Source organism: Balaenoptera physalus (assembly GCF_965194825.1).
Source record: "Balaenoptera physalus genome assembly, chromosome: 14".
NCBI classification, from domain to species: Eukaryota; Metazoa; Chordata; class Mammalia; order Artiodactyla; family Balaenopteridae; genus Balaenoptera; species Balaenoptera physalus.
The window spans coordinates 58152180-58179910 of NC_138893.1; the positions used below are offsets into that span (position 1 = coordinate 58152180).

Here is a 27731-nt window from a genome sequence, read left to right on the forward strand (position 1 = left end):
TTATGTGCATCATTTCTTTGAATCCCCACAGCCCTGTGAAGTATGCTCCATTATTAGATGTGCAGTGAGTGCCTTTATTCTCTAGAGGAAGCTACACCTAATGTTCTGGAATATGTGCTACCCGCTTATATTGTTTGTACAAATAATTTCAGTTTAGATAGTCACTTGTATATCATTACCTGGGAAAAATATGGGCAACAGCAGAACCAGGAGGCAGAAGTGTTGATGAAGGATTTAGGACAGAAAATTCATGTGCAGAAATTAATGTAAGAATCCATTACTATATGGATATTTCTGATGCGTGAGCTTCAGAAATGAGGAAATCTAGCAATAACTGTGGTAGGAAAAGTAGTACATTTAAGAGCAATAAAATAAAAGTTAGAAAAAGGTGTGTTGCTTTAGCACTATATTTAATGATGTAGTAATATGAAATGGTATGTATTTGTAAAAACACAACATAGGATCAAAAGTTATGAAAATAACTTCTTTCCTGGGTCAGAGCTCATTCTATGTTATATAAAAGAGCCACAAACCACACAGAGAAATGCACTTAGAGAGAACTAGTGTCGTAGCAATGACACTTCAGGAGTTAGACTCCCACCAGAAGTGGTTGTAATGAATCCATCAGTTACAGTTGGAATGCGCTGAGGACGGTCAAGCAGTGCATCTGTGACCACTGGTGCAATACAGGGATTATGAGGAAAAAGGAAATAGCCCTAGTGTGAACTGAAAATGAAATGGCTTTCCCCTTGGAATGAAACTGTTAAAAAGCAGTAAGAAAACTGTTCAGTATTAATGTGCAATAATTTTGAATCACTAAATGCTAACTAGAAATTTGGAAATAAAAAGAAGTGCAATGAACTTAGTAGGATAATGTTGGTCTTATGTACTTTAAAACAGTGCGTCTCAGCCTTTCCCTAGTCACGGCACGTAGACAAACCATACTATGTGTATGACACACTGAGATAAACAGATGAGGCTGCCCATGGCCAGACATGTGACTTGCCCTGGGGCTCTGGTCCCCCTCTAGGTCCAGGCTGGCTTCCCAAGGGCTGAAGGGATCATAGAGTCAAACCTCTGTTAACTCATTTTTGGTACAACAACATTATGGCACAGTGTTTAGAGGAGCTCTGCATTGAAAGATGTCACTGAAATATGCACAATAACTCTCGGAATTGTACTGTGGTTTTGTCTACAACATTACAATTACATCAAAGTGTAAAATAAACTTTGTCAAGAAAACATCCATCAGACCGACCAAGGTCCCCAGAAACGGAATTCTTAGTTCAGGTGTGGATTGAGATACGTCCAGAAAGCTAGTCTATGTTTTAGGCCAATTCTGGTAGAAAGGGTCCCTGGGAGCTTGAACCAACTTATGAAGTAACCTGGGGTTTTAGATTACTTATATCCACATCCTATTTCTTAGTCAGTCTCCTTTAGAATAATGCATTCTGCGGGATATCTTGTGGTCTGGGAATAAATTAAGTCTGGGATAGTCTTGTTGGTTTAATCCAAAATGTAAGCGTGAATATAAGGTGCAGGGTAATAAAGAATTCGGCCAAGTGTTTCCAAAATCTATTATACTACTGTAATAAATCATTTCTGGTAAAGCCATTTCTCTGTAACATCCATTCTTTTAATACTGTGTATAAAGGACAAACACTTCATCCACAGAAAAAGGGAGAAAAAGAGTGAATGTATGTGTGTATGTGCACACATGTGTGATCACTGTGATAGATCAGGCACCGGCACACTATGGCCCATACAGCCTACAACCTAGGCTTGTGAATAAAGCTTTTGGGACACAGACACACCCCTTCAATTACATATTTTCTAAGGCTGTTTTTCGTGCTATAATGGTAGACCAGAGACTGTATAGCCCAAAGAGCCAGAAACATTTATAATCCTGTACTTTGCAGAAAAAGTTTGTTGACCTCTGTGCTAGGTGACGGCACATAGAATAAGAAGATATAAGAAACTGCGTACTAAGATAGAACTTTTCCCTTCTTAAAAAGATGCTACTAATCAAGCCAAAACCATATTAACATAACTGTAAATTCAAAATGTAATAGAAAAAGAAAATGCTTTAAGAAATATAATGATATTTCAAGGCTGGATATCTAAACTACATTTATAAGTTTATACGCAAAGGTATGTGTATACTTAAATTTATTTACACAAACTTAAAAGCCAGTCATTATTTTGAATAGTATTTTATTTAGGTGAGTAATCAGATGAGCTTTTGATCATACCTGTGAGAATTTCCAAAGCTCTGCCAGGTGTGGTATTCTTCCATGAGATCAATATGATCCAATGTAGAATTATAGAAATCAGTATAAGGAATAAGGGGAGGATGAACCAAATAGTTTGCAGTATCTGTAAAGATAAATTCTAACATAATGATCTTTCCTAACATGTGCATGATTCATTCTAATAATAGGAAGAACATTTTAATGCCCACCAGAAAGACTTTATCTAGAAATTCCTATTTTAAGCAATTGCAGTGCCAAACGAAAAGGTAGTTTTAAAATTGTGGTCAAAATGCAGCCAATAATTTCTTGCTTTAAAAAAAAAACTTGAATGGTGGGCATTATAATAGTATAATAAAGGGAGTACGCAGATGGCCAGCTACGCATCCTATTTCCCCATCAGGGTGTTCTAGGGGTCGGCAGGAATGAATGGAAGTTCTTGTATTCTTAGGAATCACTACTTAGCAGGTCGTATGCAGTTGATAGCCATAAAACAGAATATTACCCAATAAAATGCATAAAGCTTTTTCATGCTTATATATTAATTGTGAAATCCATTAGCAAAATAGAAAATAAATCACTACAACTCTTCTCCTCAAAGGAATGGTTTAAGATGTAAGAATGCCTCTACAGTATTTTGAGATCCTTATGGAAATGTCCTTATATTTAACAAAAGAAAAGTAAAGATGATTGAATAATAAAACCTACTAAGTAAAGCCAACACTTTAGATGCTGATGGGATCCACCAGGAACACTTTGATATAGGTGGAAATTCTTCAGGCTTTGCAGGAAACAGGCGTAAAGAAATAAACTGCAGCAATCTCTCTACCAATTGTTTGAACCTCTTCTGGGATAATCTGGTAAAGATTTTGAAATAATTCCAATCAAAATTCACATTTTCTACTTTGGCAATATATTTGTTAGAGATCAAAGTTCATCCTTTATACATAAAATTTTAGACTATTCCTCTAAATTCTATTTCTTAAATTGCCAAAAATTTGAAAAGATGCAAAATCTTACCTCGAATATCATTTCTTAAATAAGAAACAAACACCAAAATTACTATAAAGTTAGCATTAAACATTTCACTATTAAGGCTTTTAGTATTCAGTCAATCCTCATTCGCAGACTTTGTATTTGCAAATTCACCCATTCCCTACAATTTAATTCTAATCCCCAAATCAATAATTGTGGCACTTTCATGGTCATTTCATGGCTGTGTAAAGAGTGGCAAAAAATGGGAGTTGCTTATGCTGAGGCTGAACAAGGCCACGCTCTGCCTTCTTGTTTTAGCTCTCATACTGCAAACAAGTGTCCTTTATGCAGTCTACTTGGGGTCATGTTTTTCAAATTCTTGTGCTTTTTGTTAGCGATTCTGCTGTTTTAAAACGGCCCCTAACTGTAGTGCTAAAGTTCTGTCTAGTGTTCCTAAGTAAAGAAGGATGTGATGTGCCTTATGGAGAAGGTACTTATGTCAGATAAAATTTGCTCAGACATGAGTTATGGTGCTGTTGGCCGTGAGTTCAATGTTAATAAAACAAAAATTTATATCAAATAGGTGTCTTTAAATAGAAATACAGATGAAGCAAGGCTATGTACTGATTGGTTGATAAAAATGTTGTGACCAAAGGCTCGCAGGAAGCTAACCCTGTATTTCACTGTTCACCAATTCAGTGTTCCCAGTAGCTTTATAGAACATAACTATTGTTAATAAAAGGAATTGACCGGGCTTCCCTGGTGGCGCAGTGGTTGGGAGTCTGCCTGCCAATGCAGGGGACGCGGGTTCGGGCCCTGGTCTGGGAGGATCCCGCGTGCCGCGGAGCGGCTGGGCCCGTGAGCCACAGCTACTGAGCCTGTGCGTCTGGAGCCTGTGCTCCGCAACGAGAGGCCCTGACGGTGAGGGGCCTGCGCACCGCGAGGAGGAGTGGCCCCCACTTGCCACAACTGGAGAAAGCCCTCGCACAGAAACGAAGACCCAAGACAGCCATAAATGAATAAATAAATAAATTTAAAAAAAAAAAAAAAAGAATTGACCGTATTTAAAATTCATTTTGGGAACATTTAGCTTCTTTAACTTTTATTAGTCGTGGGGAAAAGTAATTGTTAATGTAAGTATTGTTCTGTGGAAAAAAAGTACTGTACTTTTATAAATTGATATTGATGGCTAGTATGTTTTACAATGATTTTTTAGGTAAGGAAAATGCATTGTGTAAATAACGGTAAAATTTATTGATAGGAAATAAAAAGACACAAATTAAAATAGTAATGTATGAGCAAATCCAGTCACCATCTTTGAGATATATGAAAAATCAATGATAGGAATGTGCTGTATAAAATGCAAAAGCAGTGGACAGAAATTCAACAACAGCTGGCACAAGCAAAACGGTTACTTACATACAAAACAGATCTTTAATGTATCCTCTATGTAGTACTAAAGAATATGCTTATAATTGGCTTCTGAAGCACTGTGAATTATAAGTATCATTTCTCAAGACCTGAAAACATTTAATATATTTTCTTATAAAGTTACTAACAAACTTAAAACTTTAAGATTATAAAAGTTCTTAATATCATAGAATAATTTACTTTTTAAACCAGTGAACTAGGAAATGATGGTCAGCTTCCACTAAGGTAGCTATCTGTCGTAGCAAGTGAGCATAGATGACATATGTAGATGTGTTATTAAATTGAGGATTCTGAAAAAGATATTAAAGATAATTGCGTTAAAATTTTGTTAACATGTAAAAGGAAAGACACTATGCTTAATGAGCTAAGTGGCGAATTCAGAAAACTATATTTGAGATTATGAAATACTAGGTGAAATCCTTGAAAACAAGAATCTATTTGTTTAATTATTTAATTAACAGAGACTTGGATTTCCACTATGGTCCAGTGGTTTTGCAATTAAGACAGATCTGGGTCTGAGGGCTAATTCTACCACTTACTACTATATGCCCTTAGGAATGTTCCTTAAACTTTGATTCTCAACTTCCTCATCTGAAAAATGGGAATGATAATATCTATCTTGGAGGTTGTTTTGAGTATGAAAAAAAACTGTATGTAAAGCACGTAGCTCACTGCCTGGTATAAATGGTGGCAATCACTACTATCCAATTAAACAAAAACCTGGTCCTTCCTTGATTAAAAAAAAAAGAGGAGAGAGAATGCTAGAAAAATAAAAGCTGGTAATGAAACTTTTGCCATTGTGAAATGAGTTATTTGCATATTTCACAAAGAACAAGGGGAGAACCACATAATAGCTTCGGAGAACTTTTAAGCGTTAGAGTAGAGCTTGTAAACCAAGCAAAACCTCTAGTTATATGTCCAAAATCTAAAACTCCATCACAGTGTACATTTCAGAGCTCCATGGGAAAAATGAGTATTATTGAACAATAAACCAAAATTGTAAAAAAATAAAAGAGCACCATGTGTTTTTCAAAATTGACTTATGGTCAGGATGGTTCAAAATGAGGGAGTGACCCCAGATGATAAACTCATCAAGTGAGAGCTCATAAGAACAAGATGTCATGAGCAGAGCTTACTGCTGACCAATACACTCACTTAAAAATTTGAGCTTCATGTTGTCACTTTCTAGCTTTTACTATTCTCCACGTATATTTCCTCTTTTTTCTAGTTTTGTCTTTCTCCTCTTACCTCTTTACTTCCCTTCCTCTCCTTACATCCCTCAACTACCTCTTATCTATTTCCCCTTTTTTTGTTTCCTCTCTCTTCCTTCTTCTACCCCTATCTTCCATATTTCCTTTTATTGGACATAATATTGAACTAAACATCCTATCTTGTTTAATATAATTTTTTCTTATCTTTAAATGGGATAATAATTTATATGAATACCTTTGGTAAATTGTAAAGAATAATACAAACATAGTATGCTAGCTATGGGAATAACGTACTTCTCAAAAAATTATAAAAACTAAAATTGCTTTTCATTTGTTTGGACCTTATTTTTTTTTTTTTGTACCAATGAATCTGTATCTCTCAAGAAGAAAAAGTTCATCATCTTTGCTTTAGCAAATATAAACAACCACTCTGATTTTTCCATTAGAATTCTAGTTTAAACATTTATTGAAAATACACAGAAAAGTTAGAAACCCATTAATTGGGAAATAAAAGAAAGTTTTGGAGTCCCTTAAAAAACTAGTTACAAGAAAGGAAGTTGACTGGAGGAGGAAAAGTGCTTCCATTCTGTTTGTTCCAGAATCCCACAGCAGGAAGGCAAGTTAAAATATTAATCCTGGAGGTGATTTAGCCTTCCACTGTTTATTTGTTATAGCTTTAATTCTCTGGTTACAAGTAATTATAATCTAAAAAAGTATCAAAAATGTTGCTCAAAATAATACTTAGTATTTGATATCATTTCACTTACACATGCATAGATTGAGATATGAATTACACACTTCAACTATGTTTTTGCTTTCTTACCTGTAAAAGTATAAAATATGCTCTAAGATCATCTTTTGTTCGTGGACTGAAACAGAAATAATTGTAATTGATTAGAGATGAATGCTTAATCTTATAGTATCTAATAAAAAATTATCAATGTTTCTGTGAGAATTGACTTGATAAAAGCCAAAACCTAGACTTAAACCTGAAAACATAAATCATTGCCCAAAGTGTAATAGATGATCTTTACAAGATATAAAGCCACATCATCTGAAATATAAATATATAACATATGTATTACATTTTGAAATTGATATATATACACATGTATATATATAATTTTTAAATTAGTAGTAATATTTCTCTGTCGAAGAATTATCTTGACTGAATAATGATTTAAATTATTTAGGTTTAAATAAAATCTAAACTATTTCTTTCTATACTATTCTACATAATTGTCAGATTATTTTCTCAATAGGACTACTATTTTGTTTTAGAAATTATATTTGAAAACATTTTAAAAAGCTCAAAGCAATTTATAAATATTAAAATTCCTGGTGATAGGAGAGTCCGTTTTTTTTTTTTTCCCATTTTATAGCTGTACCATGAAAATTTCCATTTTCCTGTTCTATGTACTAGTATTTTAGTACAGTATACAGTTCTGGGTACAGAAATTGTAGTTAAGATCACAGGCTCTTTTGCCAGACAGCCTGGGTTCTAATTCTGACTCAGGCACTTACTGTGTTAACTTGGGCAATTTACTTCTCTGTAAATTACTTTCCTCAAATGTGAAATGAAACTAATCATATTACCTATTTCACAGGATTGTAGTGAAGATTCAATGAGAAATACATGCAAAATCGTTTGAAAGGTGCCTAGCCCATAGTAAATAGTCAATAAACTGTAGATCTTGTTGTTGTTACTATAAATCCAAAATAAAACAAGATTTTGGGGGTAAAGACCACATGATCCTTTGATAAGTAAGTCGCATCAAATTCTTTTAATCTGTCTCCGGCACACATTTGAGGAGCAGGGGTTAGAAAGCCGCGTGAGCTTTGAGGTCCCAGCAGTTTCGGACCACTGGACTTCCCCACTCTCCTAAGTGTTCATTTTACATTCCAAATTTTCCTCTTCATTTTCAATGAAGCATTATGTATTCAACCAGAAACATAAAATTCAAGGAAAATGCAAAAGTATTACTAGAATGATAAACTAGGAAAATACTGTTAAAAGTCACATGAAAAATACAGTATGTTTTCAATTGTTTTAAAAAGACGACTAGAAAAAAACCGCAAAATGTTACATTTTTACTTTTTTATACTACCTTGACTTTTCTCAATTTTCTATAAAAACCACAAGTTTCTTTGAAAATTGGAACAATGTTATTAAAATATACAGGGTACATTTAACATTATATTTAAGAACTCTAGTTTGGTATTTTCAAATTGGGCTTAATATAAACATTTAAATTATAATTTAATGGTATTATTTGGCTTTAATAGAAGCTATCATTTAAATTATAATGCTAAGTAACACCAATTTAAATCATATGTACTTTTAAAAGTATATTTTTGTGTTCTGCATATTCACAGTTCAAAACATTATCAATTACACTGTCCATCATTCCTCACATAACAATTCAATATTTAGTTCCAGGAAAAAAATATTTCAGTAGCTAAATTTACGTTTCCTTATACTAGAAATAAGAAAAATTTTGCTCTGCTACCAGAAAGCCCAAGGCTAAATTTAACGCCTATATTATTTCATTCTAGGTGACTCATTTAACTACCCATCCTATTTTTGTAAAGCACATGTATCTGTACATGACAGATCTTATACACAATTTTAAAGAATTCACAGATCCTCTGAAGCTCACCTGCGGACTGTCCTGAGAAGTCGTAAGTCTCAAGTTAAAAAGCTCTGTTATAAATGGTTTATAATTTCATTCTGATCTATGTTTTTATTGTAGCAACCAAAATCTTTTCTGAGAGTAAAACACATACGTATGTATTAAAGGCGGATGAGCTGTGTATATTAACCATCTATACTGATTAGCCAAATATTAGTTGCACTTACCCTTTCCATTCTCGTAACAGGCTGTTAATGATTCCCTTTAATACTGTCTTCTGAATGTCTTGAGGCTGTAGGCAAAAGAAAATCATGAAATAATTAGGATTAGCTATTTAGGTGACTTTTATATGTTAATTATATTTACAGATCTGTTTCAATAGTTAAAACCAGACTTGATGACCAAGGACTACCACTTAACGGTAGTCTCAGTTTCACATCTGAGAGATTATAATGAGAATGCTCCCTGGCGCACTGTACAACCTGCACAAACATACATGGTGGCTGTTTGATGACTACCATCAGTTTTATATAACAGTGAAAACAGAAAAAGAAAAACAATTTCACTTTCTCTGGATTGACAGGATAAAATCATGAACATAAGTCTAAGAATACCATGTTTAACAATATAAAATGACTGCATACGTTTCGGACATATTTAGTCCTACCAATACCATGTTATAATTAGCAGTTAAGCCCACAATTCATTATTAAGTACAACCAAATTATGTTCAATAAAAAAATAACACGATAAAGATTTTTTGTTATAGGATCTGAAAAAGGTACTAAATAACATTTTTTTATAGTTTAATAATTCAAATACTAAAAAAACTTAATTACTACCAAACATGTCGCATAAGAATGAATGAAAACACATCTAGATGGTGCTTTTAGCTTATAAGAAGTAATGACTAAAACCTTCATTAACTAGAAGCTCCAAACAGTCATTAAAATTTCTCTGTCATGTTGTTATATGAAAGGGGCAAACGTCAAGAAAACAAGCATATATCATGGATTTATTTAAAAAAAAAACACAATCATCACTTCTAAGACATGTCTGTCAGCACTCATTCAGCCTAGCACCTTTCTTAATATACTTATTTAATACATCATTCCTTTCTCCTCCTCTGCTTGCAGTGACCCTTCACACTCAGAAGGCAAACAGCACCCCAGAGCGATGGAAGACTGCAGGAGAAAAATCACACAAATGTGCTGACTAGACACACTGAGTTTATGTCACAAATCTCAAAAGGACACTCAACACCACTGACAGTCCTTCAACATTTCCCTAGTTCATCTACTTCCCTGCTCTCCATGACAACTATTTCAAAGCTTTTTCTCATTCCTCAAACTTCAACACCTCCTTCCCATCATCACTCTCAGCTCCGATCTTGCCACACACTTTAGAGGGAAAACAGATGCACCCAAATGAGGACAGATTCATCTTGCCACTATTATTCTAATCATTTACCTGCACTACAACTGACCAAGCCCAACCCCCTCACTTGAGTCCTATGCTCCATCCTCTCTCATCTTGTCAAGGACCTGGTTATTCAGTTTCCTTCTATCTCCCCCATATCATCCATTTCTTCCACACTACTAGGTCGTTCCCATCAGTAGAACACTACATCCTAATACCATCTGCACGGATGTGTCTCTACATTTTCATGCTTCTTCACCCTGATCTATGCCCTAAGAGGCTGACTACTAAGGACTACATCAACCAGACTCCTTTGCCTTTTTTGGCCTTCTGGTTAGATTCAGCCATAGGGAACACTGACAGAAGAGGGAAGAGAGGAAAGTTGGGGTATTTATTCCCTCAACGCCCTCCCTGCAAGGTCACCATGGGCTGGCTATGCCCCTCATCTCCTGTAAGACAGCCCTCTCTCTGACAGCTCACCTCCAGATTCACTCTACTGTGCTACTCCCGAGGGCCTCCCTTGTTCTGCTAACACTTTTGTAAACAGGCTTCTCCAGGTTGCCAGTTAGAGTGTGTCATCTGTTTCCTGCCAGGACCCTGCCTAATATATTGCTCATGTTAAAAACCTTTCATGTGGACCCATGTACTCTTTCAGCTAACCCTTCATTTCTCTGCTTCCCTTCACAGCAAAACTCTCCAAGAGCTGTCTGTATTCACTATCTCTACTTCCTCTCCTCTCATGGTCCCTTCAACCCATTCCAAGTAGGCTTTGTTTCCACAACTCCACGGAAACGGCTCTTATTAAAGTCAGTCATCAATTATTCACCTTATCAAAGACAGTGCTCAATTCTCTGTCCAAATCTTACTGAATCTCTCAGCAGCATTTGACAAGATTAATTATTACCTCCTTGAAACACCTTTTTTCTCTCTGCTGATGGCTGAGCCCTATCCATCTAATTAAATGGCAATACCATCCACTCAGTTTCCTTCTTCCCTCAAGTCCCATATCCAATCTACAGAAGTATGTTTAGCTCTGTTCCATAATATACTCAGAGTCTGAATGTGTCTCACTAGTTCCACTGCCAAAACCCTAGGCCAAACACTGACCCTCGTTTAGGTTTCGGCAATGCCTTCCTAACTCCTTTCTCTTGCCCCACTATAGACCATCCTCCACATAACATCCAGAGAGATCTTTCTAAACTATAAATCATGTCCGTCATCCCTCTGTTCCCAGCTTAAAATCTTTCAATGACTTTGAATTATAATTACAATGAAATTCAAACTCACATGGCCATAGAGAGCCCCCAGATCAGGAGAATCAACATATCCTGGAGCTTGTTAGAAACACAAATTTGGGGGCTCTATCCTAGACCTACGGAATACTGAGAAGCCTTTTCTGTGATTCTGATACATGCTAAAATTTGATCTACAGATTCAATGTAATTCCAATACAACCAAATAAGTTACCTCCTTTTGCTGAGTCAGTAAAGCATGATTTTTATCTTAGCAAGCCTTTCTAAATAAGGACTGAACGTAAAAGTATTTTCTACTGAATTTTCATTTAATTAGAAAAATATAAGAATAAAATAATCTAACCCTCTGAGAATTTCAACTAAATTTACCAAAAATTATACCAGAGTTTCTCATGTAATTATGTTACAAGGTGAGTTTTACAATATTTGTGTGGCTGCTTTTAAAATACAGAAGAGTCAAACAATCATGCTATTTGCATGTGTTCATAAATAATACTTACAGTATTAAGTAAGGCATCATATACAGCATTCACAAATTTAGCATTAATCCCAGAGTCTTCGATAGTATTAAACGAGGCAGAGGCATCTTTCTGCAAATTCAATTAAAGAACCAAGTGTATATAACATTTTAAGAACTAATCTAAGTAATATCTGAACCATAACTATTCCTTCATAATTTCTAATATTCTTAGTATGATGATAAAAAAGGACTGTTCGGGCAAAATTGCTAAAAATAAAAATAAATATATAAGGGTTATTTTAATAACTTTCTTTTTTAAAACTGAAAGAATGGAGTCAAACATTACCATTAGTACAAATAAAAACAATCTTTAAGATATCACTTAAGTAATATTTATTTGTGATACATACAACTTCAGAATTAATACCTATTTATGTTTGCTTAAACAGCTGCTTAAGCTAATACTGGGTAGAAAAAGAGGTTAATTTATAGTATCTTTTTTTGGAAAATTTAAACTAAAAGTGAAAAATGTGCTTTATGTATTATTACCTTAAATGCAGCATTTAATTCTGGGAAAGAATCAAACATTGTGAGATAAAAATCATGTACTGTTTTCCAATCTCCTGATGACTTAGCTTTTTCTACATCTTCCCTAAAATAAAAACATTTATTAGCCATAACAGATAAAAATGTTATTCAGATAAAATAGCATTAATTCTTTATAGATAAATGTCACCCAACATGCAACTTGAAATAATGAAGCTGAATACAGAAATATGTTCCAGTTAATGTAAAGGTAGCTTATGAATTTATAATTCTTAATTGGATTAAGATATTAATCCAGCTTCAACTTCCCCATTTATTTGCTTTTTAAAAAGTTCATTTTTGACATGCTCCTTACAATTATCACTCTTCCTTTCCTTCACTTCATAGCCAAATTTCTTGACAGATTTTGTTTACATTCTGTCCCTACTTTCTCATTCCCACTTAGTCCTTCAAGTGTCCATTTGGGTTTTTTTAGTAGTTTTTACTACTAACATGGTTTTTATGATTTATATGTCACATAGTAGATGAAATCTCATTTTTTAAAAAGGACACGTTCTATTATTTTATTACCACCTTTACCTCCTCTTGCCTGTTTTTTTTTTTTTTTTAATTAATTAATTAATTTATTTTTGGCTGTGTTGGGTCTTTGTTGCTGCACATGGGCCTTCTCTAGTTGCGGTGAGCGGGGGCTACTCTCTAGTTGCGGCAAGCAGGGGCCACTCTTCATCGCGGTGCATGAGACTTTCACTATCGCGGCCTCTCCCGTTGCGGAGCACAGGCTCCAGACGCACAGGCTCAGTAGTTGTGGCGCACGGGCCCAGTTGCTCCGCGGCATGTGGGATCTTCCCAGACCAGGGCTCGAACCCGTGTCCCCTGCATTGGCAGGAAGATTCTCAACCACTGCGCCACCAGGGAAGTCTCTCTTGCCTGTTTTGACTGATTTTCTCTTATTTAGTGTCTTTTGCTGCAACATTATCTATCCCTTACCGGTTAATTATATGTTTGTTTTCACCTTCAACTTGAGACGTCTAGTCTTTTGTGTCTTCACTCTTGGCTAATACCTTATAATGAGCCACAAGTTCAATTAATTTCTCACACAAAAATATTAAATTAGGTAAAGTGCTGACATGCAGATGACTATATGCCTACATGTAACAGTGAGCCAAAACTTACAGAAAGTCTTTCATGGTTTTGGGCTGAACGGGAAGGATGGGCTCTGGAAGAACTGGGGTCTTCATTTCAGATGATAAAGCATCTATAGAGATGCGCTGTTTCTGTCTAACATCAAGGCAAATTGGTGGTAGGTCTCTCACTGTGAAGGATAAAAAAGCTTTCAATGTAAGTAATCATAAAATTTTTCCAAATTATAAAGTGCCAGGCTAACTCAACATGAACAGAAAACAAAGGATTATTTTGTATTGCATTCCCTTGGGATCATATAACAGAAAAACCCAGCACACTGAAGGGCACTTACTGGAGGGTCTGTTGCCACCTACCCAACTTCACCCATAGCAGATAAATTAGGCTGTATCTGACATTAAAAGTTATCTATAGATACAATACAGAGTTTTTCTTTCATCTCCTCCCTTCCCATAAATTTTCTTTCAGGGATTATTTCAGTGAGACTAGATGTTTTTAGTGTTTATTAGCTTTTGAATACACTTGCCCCTTGAATGATGTGGAGTTTGGGCACCGATCCCCCACGTAACTTTACAGTTGGCCCTCCACATCTGTGGTTCAGCATCTGCGGATTCAACCAAACACAGATTCTGTAGTACTATACTATGTATTTATTGAAATTTATTGAAAAAATCAGCACGTAAGTGGACCCACCCAATTCAAAGCCATGTTGTTCAAGGGTCAATTGTGTATGTAAATCATTTATTTACATTCTCTGCAATTCTTTATTGGAGTTTTAGCATTTTATCATCAATTTGCATGAACATTTTATGTATTTTTCTTTTTTTCCAAATATCTGCCAGTTCATTGTTTGCCTTTTTGTTGCATTTTATAACCTTATAATTGTAAAATAAAACAAACACAGAAAAATCGCACAAAACAAATGTATGGCTTAATGAATTACTGTAAGGCAAACACCTCTGAAACCACTAACCAGTCAAGGAATAGTGCTACCAGCCCCTTCTTGTTCTGCCTATTCGAATTTTAATTTCTCTCAGTTTCTTTTTATCTCTTTCTTCATTTCTTTTAAAAATTTTAAATATTTCCTTCTTCTCATCTTCTAGTTCTCTTAAGGCATTATCTGTTACATTTGTTTGCTTTTGTGTTCCTTCTAGTTTATTTCTAAAATTAAAAAAAAAATCTAATTATTTCCTTTATTGTCACCTCATTTTTCATTTTTTGCAATTCTGATTTATGGCATTCTTTCAAGTGTCATATCATTTTAATGAACTTTAGCTCATTTTGACATAGTATTTTATCTATTTTTGTGGGCATGTGTTTCTGATGTGCTCCCATTGTTCAAGTGGCTGTTATTCTGCTTCTTATTCTTTTTTATTACAATACAATTTTGTAATTAAAAATTATAGAATTTGACCTTGTTTCTTTTCTGTAGCCAATTTTATTTGAAATTAATCTTCCCAAACTTTCAGAAGGAGGTGTAGCTCCCCCTTTTTTTGTTTTTATGTAGAACTCAAATACATGGTAGCTTCTTTCTGGGCTTTCCAGGCCCTGTTTCCCTCCTCCACTTTTATTCAGGTGATCTCTGTCCTTAATCTTTATTCCCAGTGCTGCTCAAATTTTATTCTAATCTCAGAATGCACCCCCCCCTCCCGACCCGGAAGGGATCCCTAGTTTGGAGAATTCACAGGGGTTACCTGCTCCCTTCAGATCTCAGCATGGGCCCTCTGCATTCACCTGCTCTTGGCAAAATCCCTCCCAGTTTCAGCTTTTGTTCTCAAACTGGGCTCCTGAGCTTTCCAATGAATACCTGTTGCTTATTCTTAAGCTCTCTTGTTCTCGGGTCCATCAAACAGCCCAGATGCTTTCTTCTGCTTACACCATGGACATCTTCTGATTTTGGTGATCTGTCCTGCTATCTTTTGGGGCTTATGGGAACATTTTATGAGCTAATTCTGTGGTAAATGATGTCCATGATGTTTAATTCTGCTACATAGGTGGTGTGCATGTTTCACTGGGGATTCAGGGAGATTAAAAAACAGTGCTGCTTCTGCTGCTACCTTCACAAAATCTTTTTGCCTTTTAATTTTATTTCTGAAAACAGAAAAGTATTTAAATAATACTTGTATTAGTTAATTTTATCAACCTATTCCTTTAGTATTTTTTATGATTAGTAAGCCAAGCCTTCCCTCTCTAGAGATCAGATAACCATGTATCTATTTTAATTTGTTTTCTTCATTATAGTACTTGTGAAGGATACACTTACCACATTGCCTGGCAAATAGTAAATGCTCAATAAATGTTCTCTATCATTTCTAGAATTTATTTTATTATATAAGAGGTCATACAATATAAAATATAAGTATTTTTCCCTAAATGGCCCATTTCAGAATATCGTTTATGAAAGTTATGTCATTGCACAATGTTTTTTGATACTCTTATCATATATTAAGTTCTTTTATATACTGGGGTCTATTATTGGGCTATGCATATGATTCCACTGACCTGTTTATTATTGTACCAAACAATTTCAATTACTATAGTTTAATAATATCTATCAATACCTGGTAAGGCAGTAGGCTTGGTGAGAGATGGTTGGTGGCTGGGGCCAGAGCAGTGGTAGTAGAACTGATGAGAAATGGTTGGATTTGTGACATATTCTGCATATAGAATTAATAGCATATGCTGTTGGAAGGTATACTGGCAGAAAGGTAGAAATGCCAGAATCTGTTAAAAGAAAGACGAGCCAAAGATGACTGATAATTTAGCCTGACCAACTGGGTGAACGGTGAGACCATTTACTGAAATGGAGAACACTAGAACACTAGAGAAAGTTTTTTTTTTGGCAGGGGGCAGTGGGGTTGGGGGAGGAGTCAAAAGTTTTCTTTTGGCCCCATTAAAGGTAAGATGCTCATGAGACATCCAAATGCAGATGTTGAGTAGATATGAATCTTGAGTTCAGGGGAGTTGTGAAGGTTTATAGCTCACAGTTAAAATGCTCGATTAATGAGATTCCTAAGGAGACTGTAAATAGAGAAGAAGCCTGAGAACTGAGTTCTGGGGACTGAGCCCTGGCGCAATCCAACACTGGAAGCTAATTAATTCTCCCTCTTTTATTTCAGAGTGAAAATATTAAAGGCTTGACTTTTATTTTGAATACAGCTCTAGCCTTATCTCATAATTCATCATGCAGTATTCTCATAGTTGCTATTTTCTAAACCTATAAGTTCAGTTTTAATTTTTTTAATGTAGAAATTAAAGAATCTATTTAAAAAATTTTTTCAGCCAGTATGCTTAAATTTCTATTATTAATTCTAGTTTTGTGCCATTGCGGTCAAGGAATATAAACTTAACAATTCCTCATATGAATAATTTATTGAAAACAACTCTGTCCATATATTATGAAATTTTGTTTTTTAAAAAATTTATATTCTATTTGAAGGGGACAAAGTGAGTTAACTACAGCAAACATCATAATTAATGGAGAAATATTACAAACATTCTCTTTTAAATAAGGACTGGAATAACATGGGAATAAAGGTACTATCAGCACATTTATTCAACACTGTGCTGGAGGTCCTAGCGTGTATAAAGACAGAAAAGAGATTTTAAAGACTCAGGATTAGAAAGGAAGATAAAACACTGTCGTTTTCAAATGATTTGATTATAAACACAGACAAATCCAAAAGAATCTACAATTAGAAATAATAGAGGAGTTTAGCAAGGTGGATGGATTAAAAAAAATCAATACATAAGTCAACTGCATTTGTAAACACCAGCAACAAACAACTAGAAAATACAATTTCTAAAAATTTGTAGAACTATTAAAAATTAAGTACTAATAAATAAGTTGTAAATCTCTGTAGAGAAAATACTAAAACTTTGTTGAGAGATTGAAAAAAAGATCTAAACAAATAGAAAGCAATACTATGTTTATGGCTAGAAATGCTGACCATCATAAAGAAGACAATTTTTCTTAATTGTTCTTCAGATTCAATGCAATTCAATAAAAATCCCAGCAATATTTTGGAACTTGCTGATTCTAAAAGTCATAGAACTGATTCTAAAAGTCATATGGAAGACCAAGTGCACAAGAATAGCTAAAGCATTTCTAAAGAAACACGAGTAAGAAGTGGGGACCTTGCTCTACCAGATATCAAAAATTTTGAGCTTATAGTAACTAAGGAAGTGTTTTATTGACACAGGATTAGATAAGTTGACCAGTGGACTAGAGAACCTAGAATCATATCCATCCACACATGAAAGTTCAATATATGAAATATACGGCAGATCACTGGAAGAGAGAAAGGATTTGAAAATATGGTTAACCACATGGGGAAAAAATGAAGTTGGATTCCTATCTCATACCTTAAAAACTAGGAATAGGAAAATCCTTCTGATTTGGGGACAGAGAAAAGTTTCTTTAAGAGAAACTAAAAAGTGCAACTATAAAAAACCCGACATTTTTGACTATGTTAAAATTAAAAACTTCTGATCATCAAAGATATCTTGAATTAAAAATATAAGTCACAAGTTGGAGGGAAAATCTGAAACGCATACAACAAAGGATGAGCACTAAGAATAGAGAGATATTTCCTAAAAATCATTGAGAAAAAGAGAAATAATCCAATAGAATAATGTGCAGAAGAATCAAACAGGCATTCTAGAGAAAGAAACACATATACCATACACACAACAAAAGACGTTCAGTCTCATTAGTGATTAAGAAAATGCAAATAAAGAACATGAGACACAATCTTATATCCACTCAACTGGCAAGAATTAAAAAGTATGATAGTGTTAGAGAGGATGTAGATTAATTTGATATTTCACGTATTGCTGGTAGGAGTATTAACTTCCACAAACACTTTAAAAAACTGAAAAGCAGTTTGGCATTATCTTATAAAGATAACCATTTCCAGCAATTCACTCCTAAACAAATGTCCAAGAGAAATTTTGCATAAGTATATCAGAAGACATATACAAGAATATTCACAAAAGTATTGTTTCAGGAAAAAAAATTCTGAAAATAATCCAATTATCCATGACTCAGAGAATTGAATACACTGTGGTTTATTTAGACAACACTGTATTTACACAGCATTCAGTGGAAATAAACTATGACACTGTAATATGTTATATTATACTATTTCATATCCCTATTATTAAAATAAAGCAACCAATAGAGCTCTGCATGGACCAAGGTCAGTGTCATGAACCAGAATTGTGATTAATCAAATTCTGTACATCTGAGGATCAAAAAACTGTTTTTCCCTAAACTTCTAGAGTTACCATACTTAATTTTATAATTAAACTTTTTAAATTTTGAGATAACTGTAGAATCCCATGTAGTTGTAAGAAATAATACAGAGATATCCCATGTACCCCTGACACAGACAGTCAGATATAGAACATTTCATCACCGTGTTGCCCTCATGGTGCCCTTTACAGCCACACCTACTTCCCCCTGCCTCCAACTTGCTTAATCCCTGTCAACCACTAATCTGTTCTTTCATTTCTATAATGTTGTCATTTCAAAAGTGCTATATAAACAGAATCATATATATGTAACCTTTTGGGACTGGCTTTCTTTTACTCAGCATAATTCTCCAGAGATTCATCCAGGTTGTTTCATGTATGAACAGTTTATTCCTTTTCATTGCTGAGCAGTAATCCATGGCATGGGTGTACTACAGCTTATTTAACCATTCACCCATTGAAGGACATCTGTTTGGAGTTACTATGAATAAAGCTGCTATAAACATTCATGTATAGGTTCTTGGGTGAACTTTCATTTCTCTGAGATAAATGCCCAGGAGGGCAATTGCTGGGTTAAATGGTCATTGCATGTTTAGTTTTTTAAGAAGAGCTGGAGGAATCATGTTCCCTGACTTCAGACTATACTACAAAGTTACAGTAATAACAGTATGGTACTGGCACAAAAACAGACACATAGATCAATGGAACAGGATAGAGAGCCCAGAAATAAACCCACACACTTATGGTCAATTAATCTACAACAAAGGAGGTAAGAATATACAATGGAGAAAAGACAGTCTCTTCACTAAGTGGTTTTGGGAAAACTGGGAAAGCTAAATGTAGAAGAATGAAATTGGAACATTCTCTAACACCATATACAAAAATAAACTCAAAATGGATTAAAGACCTAAGTATAAGACTGGATACTGTAAAACTCCTAGAGGAGAACATAGGCAGAACACTCTCTGACATAAATCACAGCAAGATTTCTTTGGGTCTGTCTCCTAGAGTAATGGAAATAAAACCAAAAATAAACAAATGGGACCTAAAAGCTTAAACACTTTTGCACAGCAAAGGAAACCATAATATGAAAAGACAACCTATGAAATGGGAGAAAATATTTGCAAGCAATGTGACTGACAAGGGATTAATTTCCAAAATATACAAACAGCTCACACAGTTTAATATCAAAAAAACAAACAACCCAATCAAAAAATGGGCAGAAGACCTAAATAGACATTTCTCCAAAGAAGCCACACAGATGGACAACAGACACATGAAAAGATGCTCAGTATCACTAATTACTACAGAAATGCAAATTAAAACCACAATGAGGTATCACCTCACACCACTCAGAATGGCCATCACCAAAAAGTCAGATTTTACAATTTTTTCCTTTTATGAATTGTGCTTTTGGTGTCAAGACTAAGAACTCTTTTCTAGCCCTAGATCCTGAAGATTGTCTCCTATTGTTTTGTTTTTTTCCCCTAAGTGTTTTATAGTTTTACATTTAAGTCAGTTATCCATTTTCAGTTAATATTTGTATAAGGTGTGAGATCTGGGTCGATATTTATACATGTCCAATTACTCCAGTACCAATTGTTGAAAAGGCTATCTTTCTTCTATTGAATTGTTTTTGCTCCTTTGTCAAATTGTAACTGGGCATACTTACATGGGTCTATTTCTGGGCTCTCTATTCTATTCCACTGATCCCTGTATTTATCCCTCCACTAATACCTCACAGTCTTGATTACTTGTAGCTATATAGTAAATCTTGAAATCAGGTAGACTGATTTCTCCCACTTTATTCTTTTTCAAAATTGTTTTTGTTTTTCTAGTTCCTCTGCCCTTCCACATAAATTTGAGAATAATCTTGTCTATAGCTGCTAAAAAAAAAAAAGGTTTATGGGATTTTGATACAAATTATGTTAAATTTGTATATCAATTTGGGAAGAATTGGCATCTTTACTACATCTAGTTTTCCCATCCCTGAACACAGTATGTCTCTCCACTTACTTAAGTCTTTTAAAATTTCTTTCATTAGCAATGTGTAATTCTTAGCATATAAGTCTTGTAATGCTTGCTAGATTTATACTTAAGTATTTTATTTTTTAATGTGATTATAAATGATATATATTTTAAATTTCACTGTACATGTATTTATTGTTAACATAAACACAATTGGTTTTTGTATGTTATATCCTTCAACTTACTAAACTCATCTATTAGTCCTAGGAGTTTTGTTTTTGATTTCTTGGGATTTTTTTTATGTAGATAATCACGTCATCTGCAAATAGGGACAGTTTTATTTCTTACTTTCTGATCTGTATGTCTCTTCTTTTTCTTGCCTTATTTTGCTGACTACAACTTCCAATGCTATGTTGAATAAGGGTGGTGAGAACAGAAAATTTTTTGCATTGTTCCCAATCTTAAAAGGAGAAAGCATTTAGTCTTTCACCATTAAGTAAAATGTTAGCTGTACATTTTTTATAGATGCTCTTTACCAAGTTAAGGAAGATCTCCTCTATTCCTATTTTTTGAGACTTTCTTGTTTTTTTTTTTGTTTGTTTTATGTTTTGTCTTTTTTTTTACCATGAATGGGTGTTGAATTTTGTCAAATGCTTTTGATATAATCACGTGATTTGTATTATTAGACTGTTAATATAGTAAATTACATTGATTGATTTTCAAATATGGAAACAGTTTGCATTTCTGGAATAAACTCCACTTGATCATGGTGTATAATTGTTTTTATATATTGCTGAATTCTATTTGCTAATATTTTGTTAAAGATTGGTCTATAATTTTTTTTTTTTTTACTATGTTTGTTTGGTTTTGGTGTTGGAGTAACATTAGTTTCATAAAATGATATGGGAAGTGTTCTCTCCTTATCTACTTTGGGAAGAGATTAGATAAAATTGGTGTTAATTCTTTTCTGAACATTTGGTAGATTCTCCAGTAAAACTGTCTGGACCTGGATTTCTTTTTTAAGAGTTTTAAAATTATGAATTCAATTTCTTTAATATTTATAGGGCTATTCAAACTATATACTTCGTACTGCGTGAGTTGTGGTAGTTTGTATTTTTTGGAGGAATTGGTCAATTTCATGTAGGTTGTCAAATTTATGCAGAGTTGTTTGTGGCATCCCCCGCCCATCCATTTTACTGCCTGTAGGGTCTGTTGTGATATCCCATTTCATTTGTGATATTGATGAGCTATGTCTTCTTTTTCTCAATTTTATGACAGAGGTTTGTCAATTTTATTCATTTGTTAAAAAAACCCCAGCTCTTTGTTTCACTGATTTTTCTCTTTTGTCTTTGCTACTGATTTTTTGTTCTTATCTTTATATTTCCTCCCTTCTGTTTGCTTTGGGTTTATTTTGATCTTCTTTTTCTAGGTTCTTAAAGTGGGAGCTTAGATGTTGGTTTTGAAACTTTCCCTTTTACCTAATGCATGCATTGATTGCTATACATTTCCCCTTTCCAAACTGCTTTAGAAGTATTTTGATATGCTGTATTTTAATCTTCATTCAGTTCCATTCATTTTTTTAAATTTCCCTAGAGACTTCCTCTTTAACCCATGGGTTATTTAGAAGTATGTTGTTTGGTTTCCAGGTGTTTGGAGATTTTCCTTTTATTTTCTGTTATTGATTTCTAATTTGATGCAACTGTGGTCAGAGAACATATCCTGCATTATTTCAATTTTTAAAAATTATTGAGATTTGTTTTATGGTCCAGGATCTGGTGTTGGTACATGTTCTGTGGGCACTTGAAAGGCATGTGTATTCTACTGTTGTTGGGTGGAACATAAATGTCTATTAGATTTTGTTGGTTGATGATGCTGTTGAGTTCTTCTATATTCTATATCTTTGCTGATTTTTCTGTCTAGGTCTATCAAATCCACAGTTACAGTTAGGGACTTCAACACCCAATTGTGAATTTTTCTGTTTCTCCTTTCATTTCTACCAGTTTTTGCTCTACATATTTTATAACTCTATTGTTTGGTATGTACACATTTATGATTGCTATATCTTCTTGATGATCATCCTTTTTATCATTACATAATATCCCTCTCTGCCTCCAGTAATTTTCTTTGTTCTAAGTCTACTTTATCTGATATTAATATAGCCATTACTGTATACCTTTTTACATCCTTTCACTTTCAACCTGACTATATTGCTATATTTGAATTGAGTTTCTTGTAGACAGCATATAGTTGGGGCATGTCTTTAACCTACTCTGCCAATCTCTGTCTTTTAATTGATGTATTTAGACCATTTGCATTTAATATAATTATTGATATGTTAGGGCTTAAGTTCTACCATTTAATATTTTTGTTTTCTACTTGGTTGTTCTTATTTTTCCTGCCTCCCTGTGAGTTACTTGAACATTTTTTAGAATTCCATTTTGACTTATCTGTAGCATTACCGAAAGGTTGCTCTAGATGTTACATTATATACACATAACTTATTTTAGTCTACGGTGTCATCATTTTACCAGTTGGAGTAAAGTGTAGAAATTGTACCTGCTTTTACATCTCTTTACATTTCTCTGTTTATAATTATCTTAAGTATTTACTTACATACATTTAGAACCATACCAGTGTTATATAATGTTTGTTTCCATTGTCAACCATAATTTAGAAAATACAAAAGGAAAAGGAAAGTCTATCGTATTACCTAGTTTTTGCTTATCATGTTATTTCTTTTTCTTGATGTTCAAGGTTCCTTCTTTTATTGTTTCTTTTCTGTTTAGGGAACCTCTTAATGCACTCTTTTAGACCATCTACTGGCAACAAATTCTGTTTGTTTTCTTCCATCTGAGAATGTCTTGATATCCTCTCCATTCCTTAAAAACACTTTCACCAGGTGTAGGATTCTGGGCTGGCAGTTCTCCCGGCCACTTCCTTCTGGCCTCCAGGGTTACTGATAAGAAATCTGCTGTTATTTGAAAGGTTTTCCCCTAGCAGTAAAGGTATCCTGTTTCTCTGGCTGCTTTTAAACATTTTGTTGCTGTTGTCTTTAGTTTTCAGAGGTCTAATTATGATATGATTTGATGAGGATTTCTTTGGGTTTAGCCTGTATGGGATTTGCTCAGCTTCTTGAACTTACAGGTTCATGTCTCCTGCCAAATATGGGAAGCTTTCAATTATTTTTTGAGTACTTTTTCAGCCTACCATCTTCTTCCTCTCTTTCTAAGACTCCAATGACAAGAATGTAATGTCTTTTATATATACTACCAAATGTAAAATAGATAGCTAGTGGGAAGCAGCTGCATAGCACAAGGAGATCAGCTCTGTGGTTTGTGACCACCTAGAGGGGTGGGATAGGGAGGGTGGGAGGGAGACACAAGAGGGAGGAGATATGGGGATATATGTATATGTATAACTGATTCACTTTGTTATAAAGCAGAAACTAACACACCATTATAAAGCAATTATATTCCAATAAAGATGATAAAAAAAAAAAAAGAATGTAATGTCTTTTGTTATAGTCCCACAGGTCTCTGAGACGATTCTCTTTTTCTTTCCAGTCTATTTTCTCTTTATTGTTCAGACTGGGTAATTTCCATTGTTCTATATTCCAGCTCTTTAATTCCTGTTTCTTCCATTCTGCTGCTGAGCCTATCCACTAAGCATTTTACTTTGGTTACTGTATTTTGTCAAGTATTAATACTTCCAAACCAATAGAATAGATTAATATTCTATAGATTCTAAATTCTACAATAATGAAATGTAATTCCATTAATTCCATTCTAATGTAATCAGAATATATTTTCTACTAAGCAAACAGAATCATCAATCATCACAGCAGTAACACAGCTATAAGGTCCTCCTTCCTTCCTTATTCACTCTCCCAATCAAGCAGCTAACTTTGGATCTATCACTGACTTCAAATTTTATTAGTGTTAAGAGTATCTTTTTTTTTAATTTAATTTTATTTTTGGCTGCATTGGGTCTTCGTTGCTGTGCGCGGGCTTTCTCTAGTTGTGGCGAGTGGGGGCTACTCTTTTGTTGCGGTGCGCAGGCCTCTCATTACGGTGGCTTCTCTTGTTGCGGAGCATGGGTTCTAGGTGTGCGGGCTTCAGTAGTTGTGGCACGTGGGCTCTAGAGCACAGGCTCAGTAGTTGTGGCGCATGAACTTAGTTCCTCCGTGGCATGTGGGATCTTCCCGGACCAGGGATCAAACCCGTGTTCCCTACATTGGCAGGAGGATTCTTAACCACTGTGCCACCAGGGAAGTTCCAAGAGTATCTTTAAAATAACCTTTCACATTAGAAGATAGTACAGAGATGCCAATTTCTTATACTCAACAGCAACAGTTTTCAAATTTTACTGTTTGTCAGAATCACCTGAAGACCTTGTTGAACTAAAACAAAGACTACTAGGCCCTCTCAAAGTTTGTGATTCAGTAGGTCTGGGGTGGGGCCCAAGAATCTGCATTTCTAACATGCAAGTCTGAGGATCACACTGAGAAATGTTGTTCAGTGGTTTAAGGAGAGAACAATGAAGTTGACAACATAAAACAGAAGATTAAATTTCTTTAATTTAGTTCTGTAACTGAGTTTTAAATCCTTTATTAAATATGGAAATAACTTAGAAATAAATTTCTAGCAATTTGTACTTTAAGCACAAATTGGACAGAAGTTCAATTTATTAGTGAGTAAAATTTGGTATCTCTGAAAATTATTTGTTATGGGTTATGTTTGGCAATCATTATTAAAGGGAAAGAATGTTGCAGAAAAGAACCTCTCTCCAACACCAGTCTTTTATTATTATATTTTGAGGCTCCTCTACAGTTTCTCTTCCTCTTCACCAGGCTTACCCTCTCCTATCCCTTCCTGCACACCTCTCTCAACCTGGCTATAAACACCCACTATTAGAAACAAACAAACTCATTCATATATAAATTAACTTATTCACTCATAGATCATATATACACATTTTTATACCCACTCATTTTTATTAATACCATACTGAGGTGGAAGAGTGAAATTTTATTTAGTAAGAGAACTGGATTTTGGCAAAGACTGAGAGTGGGGAGATTCTTACATAAGAGAAATCGCAATGCCAAAGCCGAGAGGATTATAGGGTGAGGTTAGAATTAGAGGCCTAGATGGAATTTATTTTTAGTTTGGAAGGTAACTTGGACTGAAGAGTAATGCAGAATGCTAACGTACTACGTTAATAGGACTTGAGTCAGAAAGAAAGGCAGAATCCTTTGCTCACATTAGTGAATGAAAGCCAATCTACAGGATGTGACATTCAGCTATTAAGAAAGGAAGAATAACAGCTCACAGCTGCTCTCACGTCCCCGAATATCAAGGCATTGTTTCCAGAGACAGGCTTTCAGCCTGTTCTCGCAGATGGTTATTAAAATCTAATTCAAAAGAGAAAATCAATAACTGTGGTGATGAAGGATTAATTAAATCTCAAACCGATATTATAAATAGAACAGGCAAATCTTTGTTCTGTCATATGCAGCTTTCTCTGCAATACAGAATATCGTAATACGCTGAAAAAAGTCAAAATATATTTACCAGTGAACCTGTCATTTAGGTTTCATTCAGCCAATACTTGGGACTACTCTGTGCTAAACTGATAAACGGTAATCATTCTCCCTTTCTTTTAATGTAGTGTTGCCAATTTTAGTTGGTTGCTTAGAAACATTAAGTAAAACACTTAATGCCAAGCAAGAAAAATAAGGGTTATGGTGGGGGCTGGTAGTGTATTTTTAAAAATGTGAAGATCATAATATAACGATATATATGGGTGTGAGATTATTAGCCAGATTTTACCAGCTCACTGTTTTCAAGAAGCTAGTGCAGGTTGACTCTGGTTGGAGACGAGTAATATGTAGCTTTCCACAGCTGCACCACCAGGATGAAGACTGACGCTGTAAACTGGTCATATGATTAGGAGACTGAAGACAGTTCCTGGTCGGCCAGCACAGGTAGTGAGAGCAGCACCAAAGGTAACAAGAGTCTCTATGTAGGTTAGGTGTTCAATAGGAGGAACCTGGGTCTCTGTTCCTTAACCCCCTACTGCTGGAGAGGAAACACTGATATAAAGGTTTGCTGCTGGTGAAACACTGTTGCAAAATGCTATACCCTAAGTGTCATCCCAAATAATTTGTAATTAAATAAGTAATAAGTAATGGAAAAAGCACCAGCCTTGGAAGTAAGGCCCTAGGTCCTGTTGCTGGCTAGGTTACTAACTTTCATAACCGTGGACAAGTCAATGAAACTCCTTGGGCCTCAGCTGTGACATTATAAAATTAAACAGATGGCCTAAGTCTGTTGTTCCCAAGGCTCCTAAGAAGAATTTCAAGGGCCACCTCAGGGGAATGGTGCTGTGTCTATGTGTCTACTCAGGGAAGCTCAGCTTTTCTCTGCTTAATATGCTGATGGTCTGAGAAAAATTGTTTTTCAAAATGTGTTTTGCTCCGAAAATAAAAGTAACAAAAATAGGTTTGAAAACCACTGGTTCAATAATTTCTAACTTCCACCTCTAAAACTTTTAAGAACAAAATGGACAGGACTTATAAACCAACCAAAAAAGGTAAAAATTCTCTATTATTCAATATAATATAATGACCTATAATAGAAAAATGGAAGGAGCCTGGAAACTTAACATGAATATGTCATTTAAACACCTGATTTTAGTTACAACCTCCTGCACTACAACAGGGTAAAGGAAAAAGTTCTGAAATAAGCCTCAAAAGACCTGGCTTCTCTTTCTGGATCTGCATCTTACAATTCACATAACGTGGTAGTTTTAAAATATGTCCATAAATTCTTTGATATTCCTCCCATCAAAAGATGGAGTCTAATTCTTTTCCCTTTGAACCTGGGCCAGCTTCAGTGGTTCTCTGCGGATGAAAAATGTGGCAGAATGCTGTATGACTAGATTACAGAATAAAGCTGAACTTTCTATCATGTATAAAAACAAGTAGCAAAACTGAATCCTAAATTTACATGGAAGTAGGTGCTAGTAAACTATGAACTGTCAAACAAAACTCAACAAGGATCAAACAAAATCAGTATGTTGGCAAATTAACACTTTAAGTCAAAAAACTCAGGTGTAGAAGATATTTTACAACTCATAATTCCCCATTTTCTCAGTCTATAGATGAGTAAACGAAGGGTCTCGAGGGCTAG

General features: G+C 34.7%; 1 protein-coding gene across 3 annotated transcripts in view; it reads right to left on the minus strand.

Annotated features, from left to right (window-relative positions):
- HECTD2 (HECT domain E3 ubiquitin protein ligase 2) overlaps positions 1 to 27731 on the minus strand; it is a 79697-nt gene that overhangs the window by 28601 nt on the left and 23365 nt on the right. Inside the window, exons 3-11 of one of the 3 annotated variants that reach the window (XM_082423672.1) lie at positions 13844 to 13921; positions 13351 to 13489; positions 12181 to 12283; positions 11672 to 11761; positions 8727 to 8791; positions 6690 to 6735; positions 4836 to 4945; positions 2958 to 3106; positions 2253 to 2376 (exon numbers count right to left, since the gene is read on the minus strand). In XM_082423672.1, the coding sequence (XP_082279798.1) occupies positions 2253 to 2376; positions 2958 to 3106; positions 4836 to 4945; positions 6690 to 6735; positions 8727 to 8791; positions 11672 to 11761; positions 12181 to 12283; positions 13351 to 13489; positions 13844 to 13921 (904 nt within the window). The remainder of the gene's footprint in view (positions 1 to 2252; positions 2377 to 2957; positions 3107 to 4835; positions 4946 to 6689; positions 6736 to 8726; positions 8792 to 11671; positions 11762 to 12180; positions 12284 to 13350; positions 13490 to 13843; positions 13922 to 27731) is intronic. The other 2 variants (XM_082423674.1, XM_082423673.1) reach the window with 2 other exon arrangements.